Source organism: Castor canadensis, chromosome 16 (genome assembly GCF_047511655.1).
Source record: "Castor canadensis chromosome 16, mCasCan1.hap1v2, whole genome shotgun sequence".
In the NCBI taxonomy this organism is placed as follows: domain Eukaryota; kingdom Metazoa; phylum Chordata; class Mammalia; order Rodentia; family Castoridae; genus Castor; species Castor canadensis.
In genome coordinates this window covers 44,553,349-44,566,788 of record NC_133401.1, presented here as the reverse complement: position 1 = coordinate 44,566,788, position 13,440 = coordinate 44,553,349, and the positions used below count along the sequence as shown (strand labels likewise).

At 40.0% G+C, this 13,440-nt stretch overlaps 1 protein-coding gene and 1 long non-coding RNA gene across 3 annotated transcripts in view; one reads left to right on the top strand and one right to left on the bottom strand.

Annotated features, from left to right (window-relative positions):
- The window catches only part of Spock1 (SPARC (osteonectin), cwcv and kazal like domains proteoglycan 1), a 490,594-nt gene that overhangs the window by 471,089 nt on the left and 6,065 nt on the right, over window positions 1-13,440 (top strand). The window contains exons 7-9 of the mRNA XM_074058856.1: window positions 2,546-2,662; window positions 6,540-6,761; window positions 10,840-10,902. Of these exons, the coding sequence (XP_073914957.1) occupies window positions 2,546-2,662; window positions 6,540-6,761; window positions 10,840-10,902 (402 nt within the window). The remainder of the gene's footprint in view (window positions 1-2,545; window positions 2,663-6,539; window positions 6,762-10,839; window positions 10,903-13,440) is intronic.
- The window catches only part of LOC141418236 (uncharacterized), a 197,715-nt gene continuing 191,031 nt past the window's right edge, over window positions 6,757-13,440 (bottom strand). The window contains exons 6-8 of one of the 2 annotated variants that reach the window (XR_012442926.1): window positions 10,299-10,395; window positions 8,679-10,204; window positions 6,757-7,772 (exon numbers count right to left, since the gene is read on the bottom strand). This is a non-coding gene — a long non-coding RNA (uncharacterized lncRNA). The remainder of the gene's footprint in view (window positions 7,773-8,678; window positions 10,205-10,298; window positions 10,396-13,440) is intronic. The other variant, XR_012442927.1, reaches the window with a different exon arrangement.

The following is a 13,440-nucleotide window of genomic DNA, read 5'->3' as shown; positions in this document are numbered from 1 at the left end:
AATTTATCTTACAGTGTATGAATTCTTTGCAAGTTGACTTGGCAATTTTCACTGTTCAGAGAACATTTGAAATAGAGGGGGTGCATAGAAGTAGAGAAAAAATAGATACTATTAATTTTCCATTTTAAATTTGAGATTTACTATAGAGTCCACATCCTCTCCTTTTTAAGACTGAGCAGTGTCAGAAAACTGCAAGCTCGATTCCCAGAGACTCTGAGTTGGGGCCAATAAGCATGTTAGTGTGAGCTTGCTCATGAGATCAGACTTGGTACTTGGATAAAAGCAAAAATCTCCACCTTCAGGAACAACTACTATTTGTGAGCATAGTTTAGCATGAGATGCTGGGTCCTCACTACCTTTCTTCTTAGCCCATCTTAAAAGGCTGATGGGACGAAGTGGCACAAATTTGGATGTCAGGATATCCTGATAAACCTCCAGAAAGCTGGAAATCCTAAATAATAGCTACAGTAACCCAGCACTGTCCAGTGCAGTGCTCTGAAATGTTCTGTATGCATGCTTACTAATGTGGAAGTCCTGCCAAGTATGACTACTGAGCACTTGGAATGGGACCTAGGACTGAGGAAGTAGATTTGAAATTTTATTTAATTTTAATTAGATAGCACAAGTGTCTATTTTCCTCACTCTCCTGTGTGGTCAAAGACAATTTTCTTTAGGTACATTTGATTAGTTCTCTGAATGATGCTTGATATAAGGTTATCTATAAGTCTTCAATTTAAAACAAAATGACAATCACAGGCTGGCACATCCTGAGTAATTACTAGAGACCATATATTTGGTTGAGAACTTGACACATGGTGTCTGATTCATGGTCACTTAATGATACTATTATCCTGAGTTTTCAGATGAAGAGGCTGAGGTACCAAGAGATTAAGTAACTGGTCTGAGGCCACCTAGTCAGTGCTCATGAAACTGAGATTCACCCAAGGCAATGTGACCCCATAGTGTTACACTCTGTTGCCTGACAAGATATTTCTCAATGCCATTTCCTGGCTGGTGTTTTCAAATACAGTCAGGTCATGGCTATGAGAAGCAAGGCAGGGTCTTGAGTTCAGGAGCAACATGCAATAAACACTGGACACTCATTCACTCAGTGCTGGCAGAGTTTGAAATCTGAGTCCTAGCTAGGATGAGGGCAGTAGATACAAGTGATCCAGCCTGTGACTGGTCACCTCTCCCCAGTTTGGAGAGTGGAGAGAGAATGTTCCTGCCTGTAATCTGGGAAGTTGGATCTTCCACCAAGCTCCAGACAGAGGAAAGATAGGTTTGACTGCAAAGTAGCCATGGACTATAAGGCAGAAGGAGATCTGTATGGTAGTATTATCTGCTGGGGAGAATTCAGCCTCCCCTATATGAGGCAGACATAAGAGGCTAATCACCCCAGTGCAGTCAGGACCTGGGCTGTTTGAACCCTGGCTGGGAGCATGGTAGACACTCTGCCTGCTTCCCCTCCCCCCTTACCTCTGGGGCTTCCAGTGGAGAGCCTGGGGACACTGGTAGGTTCGGAGCTCTCAGCTATGTCCCCTCAGCACATGGCTCTGCATAGAAACAGTGTTTTGCTCCTTTAGAATTATAATTTGGGAAAGTTCCTTGACCCTTTTATTTATTGGGGTTTTGGTCATTTGGCTTTCCACTTTCCTTCCTCAGTTGCTAAAGGTCACAAAGGCTGGCTTCTCTGTGTCCTGATAGCCCATTGCCTGATTCTCACACTCAGAATTATGGCAGGTCTTGAAGGAACATCAGAGAGAATAGGAGATCAAATCCTTTCTCCTTATCCTTTGGGATTTCTCTTCTCTAGTCTTACCTAGACCTTCAAATAGCTTACACACCCACCTCCTCACCTGCCTGCCTAGCCATCTGAATTTTCTTGTCCTCAGGAATATCTGTCTGACCCCAGCTATTTTGCCATACCCCAGAAAAATAAGTAGGATTAAAAACAGAGGGGCCAGAGCAGAAAGGAGTCTTCCATGGGGAAGACATCCATCCACCACTAATGGAAGGTAAGAATGAGCATGGAGGAAGGCTGGCAAAATTGGCCAAACCCAGAGATCCTGGCCTTGAGCTAAAACAAAATGAAGATTTAGAAGTTCCTGAGATCTTGTTGTACACTAGGTAGCCTCCCTCTTAGGGCATTAGCTTTTCCTGGGTACTAATCTCCTGGCTTAAGTGTGGTGGAAAATGTCATTTTCTCTGGCAAAACTGCAGGAGCACAGTTGACATGGTTAGAAGGGATCTGGGTCTGTTTTTGGAGAATGCTGTACAAATGTGAGGCCTCTGGAGCTTGCTTTAATTAGAGGCAGTCCAAGTTCAAGTCTGAATAGTACTGATTATCCAGGGAATCTAGGCTCTCTTTGCACTGCTCCTTGCTTGTGATAGCAGTGTCCTCTGAGGTGTTTGCAGAGTGCGGGTGGCTGTTCTATCATGGTTGGCTGGGGAGCTTTGCTTTGAACGTGGCTTTGCCAATAGCCTTACATACAGATGGCTGAAAACCCCAGGACTCACCATTTGTTCTCTTTGCTTCTCCCAGCCTGTACAGACAAGGAGCTGAGGAGCCTTGCTTCCCGGCTGAAAGACTGGTTTGGAGCCCTTCACGAGGATGCCAACAGAGTCATCAAGCCTACCAGCTCTAACACAGCCCAAGGCAGTAAGACCACTCTACTTTTGCTCATTTATTTCACCGTGAATATCACATGTCTCAGTGATTAGATATTATTGATGTAACAATAGCATGTGGGGTTAAAAAAAAACAGTACATTAAAATTATACATATGTAGCTGGTGTGGTGGCACACACCTGTAACCCCAGCATTCAGGAGGATCATGAGTTCAAGGTCAGCCCGATCTACATAGTGAGTCCCTCTCTCAAATGAAAAACAATTGACTTAAAATATGTCCCTGTTGCAGAAATAATAAAATATAAAAGAGGCAATGCTTTAGAATCAAGAAAAAAATAACTTTTATTCTTAAGTCTCATTACAATACTATGACTAGCATAGATATTTTAGAAAACACATCAAGTATAAAATTCTGCCATTTTTAACTACTACAAGGTTGCTGTAGAATCTACTTTGAGGTGTCATATATACATATATAAAAATATATATATGAAAATATATATCCACGTATATGAAAATACTTGTGTGCATAGGATTAGTTTTGAATTATACTTTGTAAACTATGACATTCTTTTACCACTTAGTAAGATGACTATCCTTTTGTATTGTTGAGTAGTAGTCTGCTTTTAAAAGCTACCTAGAATCCTGACTTATGGAGATGTTTATGTTTATTAAAGTAGATCTTTATTTGATGAGATGTAATTTGTTGCTAATGCTTAGCTAATGTAAGCAACACTATGGCAAAGATCTTTGATACTATGTCCTTGTATATACTAGACAGGCTGCATTCTGTTTGCCCCAGAAACTCCAAGACTCCCTCCCCCCACCATTAGCATGCACGTTCCTCTAGGAGCCACCAGTGACCTCTGGAATGGGCAAAAGCCACACACCTTCTCCGCACCTGGGGAGAAAATCAGAGTACCCCCACACTCTGATGGAGTGTCTCCATGCTTTTAACTCCAAGGTGGCTGGGGAGCAGGCTTCTCCACATGTGGCCAACTGAATATACAATTGTTCAAATAAAGGTAGTTCTGCCACAACCTATTCAATGTATCATTTTGGTCTTACTTGATTAAAGTACAAATAGGTGTTGTAGAAACAAAGTATTTCATCCATCTCAGCTCCCATACTTGTTTGGATGGAATTTCTAACAGCAGTGCTTCTGGATTGGATGTAGGAGATAAGAAATGACATTGCCCACACTCTTGGAATTCAGTTTGACCAGCCTCTGGTCTTCAGGCAAAATAAAAATGACTTTTAGCTTGGTGTGGTGGCACACACCTACTAGCTCAGCTACTCAGGAGACTGAGGCAGGAGGATCAGAAGTTTGAGGTGAGCCTGGGCAGCAAAGTGAAACCCCTTCCCCCCCAAAAAAATCTTTACTTTTTGGTTGTTTTTGCTGTCCATGGCCTTCTCAGTGAACTCAGAGTCTCAGTGAAGGTGAGCTAGGAGACAATTATCCTCTTGCCTTAAAAGAAAGACAGCCATTGCTTCCCCGAATCCAAGGGTCAGTCTTGGTGGTTATGTCAGTAGGAAAGGTTAGATGAGATTGGTTTTGTCTTATCCTGCCAGAAATCCCTTGGGAGTTTATGGATGATGAATTTAAAGAGGGTCTTAAAGCAACTTTGTCCCTGCTCCTCCAGGAGCTGCCTGGCTCTAAGCTTTAAACAACTTTTCAGCTCAGCAGAGGGATGTGAGGACAAGCAGCTGCTTGCAGCCTCCAGAGACTGTCTACAGACAGCTGGGGAACCTACAAAAGACTTGTTAGAGCAGGAGCAAATTGAGTTCCCAGGAGGCTTTAGGTTGGGTGTCCTTGAAGCTATTGGGATGAGAAAAGTGTAAGGAATGATGCTTCATCAGCCCCTAAGGCCAGAGGAGGGAGGATTTTTTTTTGTCTGTCCAGGAGTTCCGAAGGGGAAGCTGTAGAACCAGGCTGTGCCCTGCCCACTTGACACTAGCTCAGACCCTGGCAGCTGCAAATACCTTGTAGGTGACCTTTTCTAGAACTTTAGAAGAGGACAAAGTAGGCTTGACTGTTGCCTCCTAGCTTGGCAATCTTTCAATAGTCAACTCCTCTGTCCTGGGTAAAAAAATGTAAACATTCTATACAAAAGCAGTGAACCAAATGCCGTCACAACAAACCACCCTTCAGTAGGCCATAAGGACATCATGAGCAGAGAGACCTGACAATTCCAATTCCCAAAGGAGGGACCTTGTTATGTCCCACAGTCCCATCTGGGAAAAGGAAGATTTTTTTTTTTAAGAATGAAATTAACTAATAAAAGTTTCTTAAATGCAAAGATTTTGTTGGAAATGTTAAGTTTAAAAGTAGGGCTGGTGGAGTGGCTCAAGCCATAAGAAACGTGAAGCCCTGAGTTCAAACTCCAGTGCTACCAAAAAGAAAAGTCCCTAGAAAATTTCTTCCAATGAATATTGATTTGCCACTTATGTGCCTATCATGCTGAAGGTACTCAAGGGAACAAGACAGCATTTATCCTCAGGGAGCTTATGATAAGCAGCTACAGCAAGGTCAGAGGAGCACCGAACTCCCAGTGTAGGCCTTTCTGTAAGGGTGCTGCTGTAAACCGAATGGGCATGCCTCACTTTCTAAGCTCACTTTCTAAGCAGGAAATATGGAAATCTGATGACCAAGTTTGGGCAGGGACCCCAAGAGTGGGCAGTCAACCCCATCAGGACCCTCTGTTTCATCACCTTTCACTGGCTGTCCCCCAAACATGATGCCTGGATGTCCTCAGGGCGGACATGTCCAGGAAGGCACAACATGGAAAAGAATCTAGGGCTGGGCAGCCTGGGTTTAAATCCCACTTCTGCAGTTGTATGACTTTAAAAATGTAACTCAAGCTTTGAGCCTTATCTATTCATCTATAAGTGGAGATGGCATTTCACAGTACCGCTACAATGATTTCATGAGATTATTAAGTATAAAGTGCTTTGTATATACTGACACAAAAATTAACTTTTAAACAGGGCATGGTGGCACGTGCCTATAGTCCCAGCACTCAGGAAGCTGAGGCAGAAGGATCTTCAGTTTGAGGCCAGCTTGGGCTATGTAGCAAGACGGTGTCTCAAAAAATCAAAATAACCAAAAAAAGTTAACTTTTATCATCAGTATAAAATGAGTCCCAGAAATCCAGTTTCTAGAATAACCTGAGATTGTATCACACTTTTGGCTCTGAAAGAAACATGAGTTTTCATTTTGGTGCATGACTTCTCAGGGATTTGGCACTGTGGTCCCCATACCCTGAGTATAGAACTAAGTATTGTCATTCAAGTGCGTACAGTTTCCATTGTGGAAACAAGCAATTCTTTAAGAAAACTACCTCCCCTCCCCTGGGGAAATGAGGAAGAAATTGTTGTCTAGGTTGATTTGGATTCCATCTCACGTATCTCCATAAGGGATTGGAGAAAAGAATGTGGACAGAGGCAGTTCCTGGCTTATTTTGCCATTAGAGTTCTGGCTTTGGGGTTTAACAGTCCTCTGGGAGAGAACGAGTGCTTCTGGATTATGCTGTTTTCTTTTGTTTTGGTTTTTCTATTTTTTTCCTAAGAAAACAGTTGGTTTTATAAGTTGTATCTCTTTCCATGTTTGTATTTTTCCTTCCAGACAAACTTTTCTGTTTTAGCTGGTGTATTCCATGAGAACATGTATTTACATCACAGAGAAATTAGCATCAGGATTTCTTCCCTTCAGACCATATTTTCCTCAAATACTAACTTCTGTATTACACATCTTAATATGCTTCATTAAAAAAAAAATCTATACTTCCACTGAGTCTGTCCTGGAAAGAAGACAGCCTGAAGGTGAAGGGTGGGATGGGCTCTTGCCTCTTCTTTGGGTGGAAACATCTAGACTTTGTGGTGGCTGAGATGTGTCTTGCCCTCGCAGGGTTTGATACCAGCATCCTGCCCATCTGCAAGGATTCCCTGGGCTGGATGTTCAACAAGTTGGACATGAACTACGACCTCCTGCTGGACCACTCTGAGATCAATGCCATCTATCTGGACAAGTATGAACCTTGCATCAAACCCCTCTTCAATTCTTGTGACTCCTTCAAGGATGGCAAGCTCTCTAATAATGAGTGGTGCTATTGCTTCCAGAAGCCCGGAGGTAAGGCAGGAGGGAACTGAGGTCCTGGGCAAGGAAGGGCCACATATCACACACATGAGGGAGACAAACAGAGACCACTGTGAAGAAAGACATGGCTAGAGAATAAAGAATTCATCCCATGTTAAGGGTTGGCCCAAAGGCTCTATATTAGAAAGCTAAGAATATAATCAAGGAGTTGCTTATTTGAACTGCTCCTTTCTTTGGGAAAGTCTCCCAAACACATTTTACCTCTGTATTTTCATTTATAAAACTGGTGTATAGAAACCTAAACCACATAATTTTCATTGTCACTTCCCCTTAGAAAAATCCACTCGTCCACATCTTTAAGTTAAGTATGGATTTTAGATAAGGACCTCATGCAATGGAGAGTCAGCTTGCAGTAATAGTCAGACTAGGTGCAGGTTCTTTGACTTCAGGTGAGGCCCCTTGTCTCTCTCAGCTTCCTTGGGAGGTGGATGCTCAAGTGTGACAGTTTATTAATTCAAGGGACCAGCAGAGGCTGATTTGCATTTGGATTCCAATATCTGATCCAGCATGGGTGAGGAACCAAGACAACACTGACAGGCATGGCTGGCAGACCCCACCCTTAGGCATGGAGAATGGCTACTCATAATACTTAAATTACACATATATTTATCACAGTAAAAATGTAGGTGTATATACATTTAGAGGATTATACGATACATTTCTAGAAGTAGCATTGTTAACTTGAGCCTTATTCTCGAGTCGCTCTCCAAAGTTGTATTAGATATTTTTGGTGAGAGTAAAACCTAAGGATATCTGTTTCTCCATGTCATTGCCAGAAAGACATTACATCCCTGGTAGGCTTTATTTCATCTGTCATGAGTTAAGTTAAGCATCTTTGCTTATCTTTGAGACATTCTTGGATTGTGTTGAAATGACTGCATGTTCTTTGTAAATTTTTAAGGCCCTTTTGTTTTTGTTTTTAGTAGGAAACTCACTCTTGTCATCATGGGTATTGAAGATACTCCTTTCCGATATTTTTGTTTGCTAGGAAGAAATTTTAAAACAAATCATAAAACTTAGAAAGTTATTTATCATGTTTTCCTCAATACCTTCTGTTTTGCTATGGTTTATTTAAATCTCGTATCTCTCTAGATTGTGTGTGTGCATATACAATCAAGTAAGGTCTTAGTCCCTGTACCCACCACTGCAGATGGATGGATATCCAGTTACCCTTCTGTCATTTATTCACTAACTTATCTTTCTACTGTCAATTTGAAATGCTGTCTGTAAGATATTATTCCTGATACTCTGTCCTATTTATGTAACTATTCATGAATCAGTTCTATACTATTTAAATCACAATTGGTTCACAGGATGTCTTAGTATCTGATGGACCCATTCTCTTCTGCCTTTCATCATCTTTTCAGAATTTTCCTAGATAGTCATGTATTTCCCTTCCTTGTGGACTGTGATCAGCTTATCCAATAAAAGAACAGAAGGTGTCTATCAGTTTCCTTTCTTGGTGCCATTGTAAATGAAATCTATTTTGTTCATTATAAATCCTCACTAATGGTTATTTCAATATTAAGCTTTTTCCAACTACCTTGCTAAATTCTCATTTTGTTTATAAGTTATTCTAGTTGGTTTGCTAGGATTTTTCATTGTGCAATGTATCATTTGCAAATAGAGATAATTTCTTTCTGTTTTCTAATTATATCACAAATTAATGTTAAATAATAGCCATGTTTTTTCCTTTGGTATAAAATACTTGCAGAGATGCAGCATGAAGCCTAACAACTGTAGGCTTGAATTCATTTAAATTAGCCTGGGTTCCTCAAAGCCCAGAGGTTCAGTGCCAGGGGAGGCAATTTACTGCTTTAACCCAGACATGGAGCGGGCCACAGGAGACATCTCTGGACAGCACCTAAGGGACAAAGTCAGGATTCTCACCTGGGACATGGTGTCCAGTATCAGTTGAACAGAATAATTTGCTGTAGTTCTTTGCTCCTCATCTTCTTTAGTAAGATGGTTCCATTATTAGACTCTCACTCCCTGATTAGAGTCAGTTGCAGGATTTTATATTCATTCAGTTATTTATCTAAGATGAGGAAGTCATATTTAGTATTTCCAACATATTCACATGCATGTTTGAAACTCAAAATTTTCTTCAAAGCATTACTTTAGCTGAAGACCAGAGGTATTGATATCTGATACTTCAATTATGATTACTTTGTAAATATTCTACATTAAGGCTCTGAGTGCCTCTTTGACCCAATGAAAACTTGAGAGCACTTTTAAGCTTTTCATATTAGAAGGATTATTTGTTGAGTAGTTTTGATATACTGCTGTCTTTGCATATCCAAAAATTTTTCTTGAAATACCAAGGTGCTAAGTATAAGCTTCCTATACTTATTTTCCTGATTATTTTTCAAAACAGTACTGGTACAGAAACTATATGATATAACCATTTGCCTGGAAGCCAGAATTTTCCTGTAACATTTCTCAGGTTTTTTTGCTCAGTCTGTGTCATGTCACTTTTACCCGAGATATGTTCTGCTCCTTTGACCTGTAGTCTTTTGTAGTCTTTCCTTAGGCTCATCAATTTCAGGAAAACTTTCAGGAAAGTTTTGGGCTTCATTCCTTTAATTTGCCCAATTTTATTCTTTGTCATTTTTACCCTTGAGCTTGTGCACAGAACTCTATGGTAATTTTTGTCACCTGGTCAGCAGCAAACATTTTGTCTTGTTCTTTCATCCATTTTTGAGTAGATTTAATTTTTCCTTTAAAGTTTTTAAAAGTCACTGTAGAATAATTCTAGAATTAAACATAAACTGGCTAGTGTTTATATGAATAATTTTGATTTTACTTCTTTGGAGTAGATGACTAAGTGTCTTCTCTATCTTTTCTACATAGTCTCACAAAGATGAGAATTCCCATTTGCAAAACAAATTTAGTTCCTTGCTTACATGGTTACTGGGAAGATTAAGAGAACATTGCCTGGCAATAAGTGGTAGTTATTTCTAATCACAGATGGAGTTGTTTCTCCTATTCTTTGTTGTTTTCACTTGGATCTTTCTCCTTTCCTCTGGATGCATCCTAGTAAAACCAAAAGTCAACAAAATATGTCTCACAACCACTTTCTCTCACAGAACAAGCAGCAAGACCAGGTGGTCCTGTGAAATCCATAAGGTAATAGATGTAAGTAGGTGCTTAGAGATCATTTACAGATAAGCCAAAGGTAAGAGCCCAAAGGGCCACAACACCTCACCAGTGCCAGGAAGATCATAAGCCAGCAGCAGAACCTCTCAGAAACATGAGACTGGCAAAGGCAAGTCATGGACAAACCCCAAAGGTCTAGTGTGGTCACTTTGCTTAGAATGGATGCAATTTCTTCTCTGAGGAGGGAGAAGAGGTCCACCCTGCTTAGCCATGTGGATTCATGATGGTCATAGACATGCAGTTTACAGCTGAGGGCTCTGTGATTGAGAGCAGGAAAGAGACTTGCTATAGTATTTAGGAGAATGTGGTAGAACCCAAATTGAAAGTCTCACTTTTAAGTGGTATATTCACCTTTCAAGGTCTCTCTGATGTCTCCATAGCTGGCCCTGGAGGCCTTTGTTTTGCTTTCCTAGGTTAGTTCTAATCCTCTTTGCTCCTAGTGCAGGACCTGGAATAGATCAAGAATTTGTTATACCTCTGGTTAGGTTGGTCTGTGGATTTAGAGCATTTTTCCACTAGTGTGCCTCTTAGCCCCAGTTTTCAGCTCCTAGAAGCCTTCACTGGGTCCTTCCTCCTTGGTATAAGGGAAAATGTCTATTAGCAAATCACCTATTAAACATATTATATTTGCTTGAGTTGGTGGTGGAAATAAAAATTCCTGTACATTGCAAGTAGCCTCCAAATGCTATTTTAAGTACTTTGTGGTATGAGTTTTTTTTTTTTTAATTAGTACCACTAATGGCTGAATTTGTTTTGTTGCATAGTAACAGCATATGGAGCAATTCCACTCCCAGGTGTGTCATTGTCTACATTTCACATCAAGAGCGAAGTCAATCATTAGAGATTATATCCCATACCATCTGGAAACTGACTTCCATAAATTATTTTCTAGGTCTCCCTTGCCAGAATGAAATGAACAGAATTCAAAAGCTGAGCAAGGGGAAAAGCCTATTGGGTAAGTACAATTTCTTGCCACTCGTTTAAACAACTAATTAAACCATCCACGTCTCTTGTAATATTCAGCACTGCAATGGTTATTCAATTAACCATTCAAGGCCAGTGTCTTGTGAAGAAATACCTCCTTTTCTCCCAGACAGCTGGTGATGTGTCAAGCAGATGGACATACAAAGTGCATGGCCTTGCTGGTTAAGTGCCACATGTTCCACCAGCAATAAGAAAGGTCAGACCAGGACTAGTGGGCGGCTCAACCAGGGTTGTAACCCAGGACCATCTCTCCTGCTACCTCCCCCTGATCCTGGGCTACAATAATCCTTGGATTTCTCTTCTTTCAAGTAAAGCCATTGAATAGAACTCACAAGTATTTTTTCCAGCTGTAACAGACAAAGTAGATACACTAGAGCATTTCCTCTGTTTCCCAGAGGAAAGGGTCTAGGGTGGCTAGACATTTCTCCTCTAATGTTTAGGCAGATAAGTAGGTGTGAGTGAGTTTGTGTGTTCCCTAACACACAAATCTGTAATAAGGTGAAAGTAACAAATGGTGACATTTACAGCAGGCCATCATGAAGACACTGGCAATCCTCACTTGCTGGAAAAAAAAAAAAGAATCTAACTTTGTTTTTTTGCTTTTTCAAGACAGCTGCAACAGTAATTTCAGAATTATTCTTGTTAAGCATTCAGAGGCAGGTGCATTCCCTAAGCAGTCTGTTATTTCAAAAGTTTATCGATGTAGTTGGAGGAAATAGGCAACTTTTCCTACAGATTGTCCAATGCAAGCAGTCTTTGAATTCTGGCAGATTCTTTTCTTAACTTTTGAGTCACCTACAGTATAAACTCCCATTTGCTTCTACTTTTGGAAATCACTTTTCCTCAGTGATTGTGATTCTGAATTCTCAGGGTCTAGAAACCTATTCCCTGTAAAGATACAAGAACATCTTTCTGGCCTAAAGGCAAAGGGGACAGACCCCTCCTCTATCAGTCTTTCCAGTCCGAGTACTTATGCTGACCAGTCTTACTCTTCCACCTAGGATTGGAGTGATGTGCCTAAGATCTGCACGGAGGCATTTGTTAATAAATTCTTCTAATGGACCCCAGCGCACAGAAAAGAAATGCCTACCTCTGCACTACCATGAGTCTCACTTGCCTTATTACACATAGAGTTTACTCTGGCTGATGCACATAATGCCATTTATTTCATTACAAATTATTTTGTGTAAGGGGAAATCTCCTAATATAATAACTGTGTATTCAGGGATATTCAGTTTCAAATAAATAAAACAAGCAACAACAAATTATAATCAGATATAATTACTACTTACTTAGAAAAAGCAATATTAAATTATAGATTTAGCACAGCATCTGCTTCTTACCAACCTGGGGGCTCAGCTCAATCTTTTTGTTCTATGAAGGGCATCTGTTTTCTAACATTTCCCCTGCTCCATATACATGGTCATTCTGCTTACTTGAGAATCTGTTCACAAAACTCTGCCTTTTGGTTCTTTGGGCTCTTGAAAGTGGCTACTTTTTGGTTTCTGTCTATTACTCCTTAAAAACTAGGGATCATATATACTGATAGGGTAATGGAGGCTCCGGTGGGACACCAGCAGCATCTTCCTGCCCATGACCTCTGACAACCTGATGTCTAACCTGGTTAGTAGAGTGTTCAAGGGTAGGTCCTAGGCTCAGCTAGATGTAAGTTTAAAATCTGGTTCAAAATTGTACAAATCTCTCCTTCCAATGCTGTATATTTTTTTCCTGGGATCATTCTGTGAAATGAAAGGTACATTTGAAAGCACAATTACTCTAAAAGACATCAGCTATAAAATTAGGAAACAGAACACCACAGTAGTAAGCAGGGGCCAATGTAGAGGGTAGTAATTCCCCAGGTCACACTATGAATTTTTCCACAGAAAATGAACACGTGATTATGAAACAGATAATCAGATCAACAGACTTCCTACCAGCAATAGTAATGTAAGAGGTGAAAATAGTGTTTAACCTTTTCCCAATGATTGTTCAAGTGTTCTGACAAAAATATTCTCAAAATAAGATTCAGTACACTTACTAACCATAGACTTACTCTACTAGACAAATGATCCTGGAAGAATTAGTGTAGCTGCAATTGTGAAAAAGTAGTGACATGGTGTTAAATCTAAATAAATGTTTTGATACAAGGCAGAATTTAGATTAATGACTACAGGGCAATGAGAAAAAGGTGATAAAATGTGTTAAATTTCTAGCTTATCCAATAGGAAAAATATATATAAATTTACTTTATGCATCTCTGGAAACTCTAAGGATAGCCGCCAGAATATCAGAAATGGAATAAATAGTGTATTTTTAAATGTATGGAATAAAGACATGCATAACATGACAAATAAGAAACAGAAATGGTAGCAATAATTTGTAATCACCATAAATAGGAATGAACCAAACTCATTTATTATGAAACAGAAATCTAAAACACTTCTGCAGAATGCAAAAAATTAAAAGATGCTAAATATTCCTTTTTATAACAATGATAATGTCTCTCCAA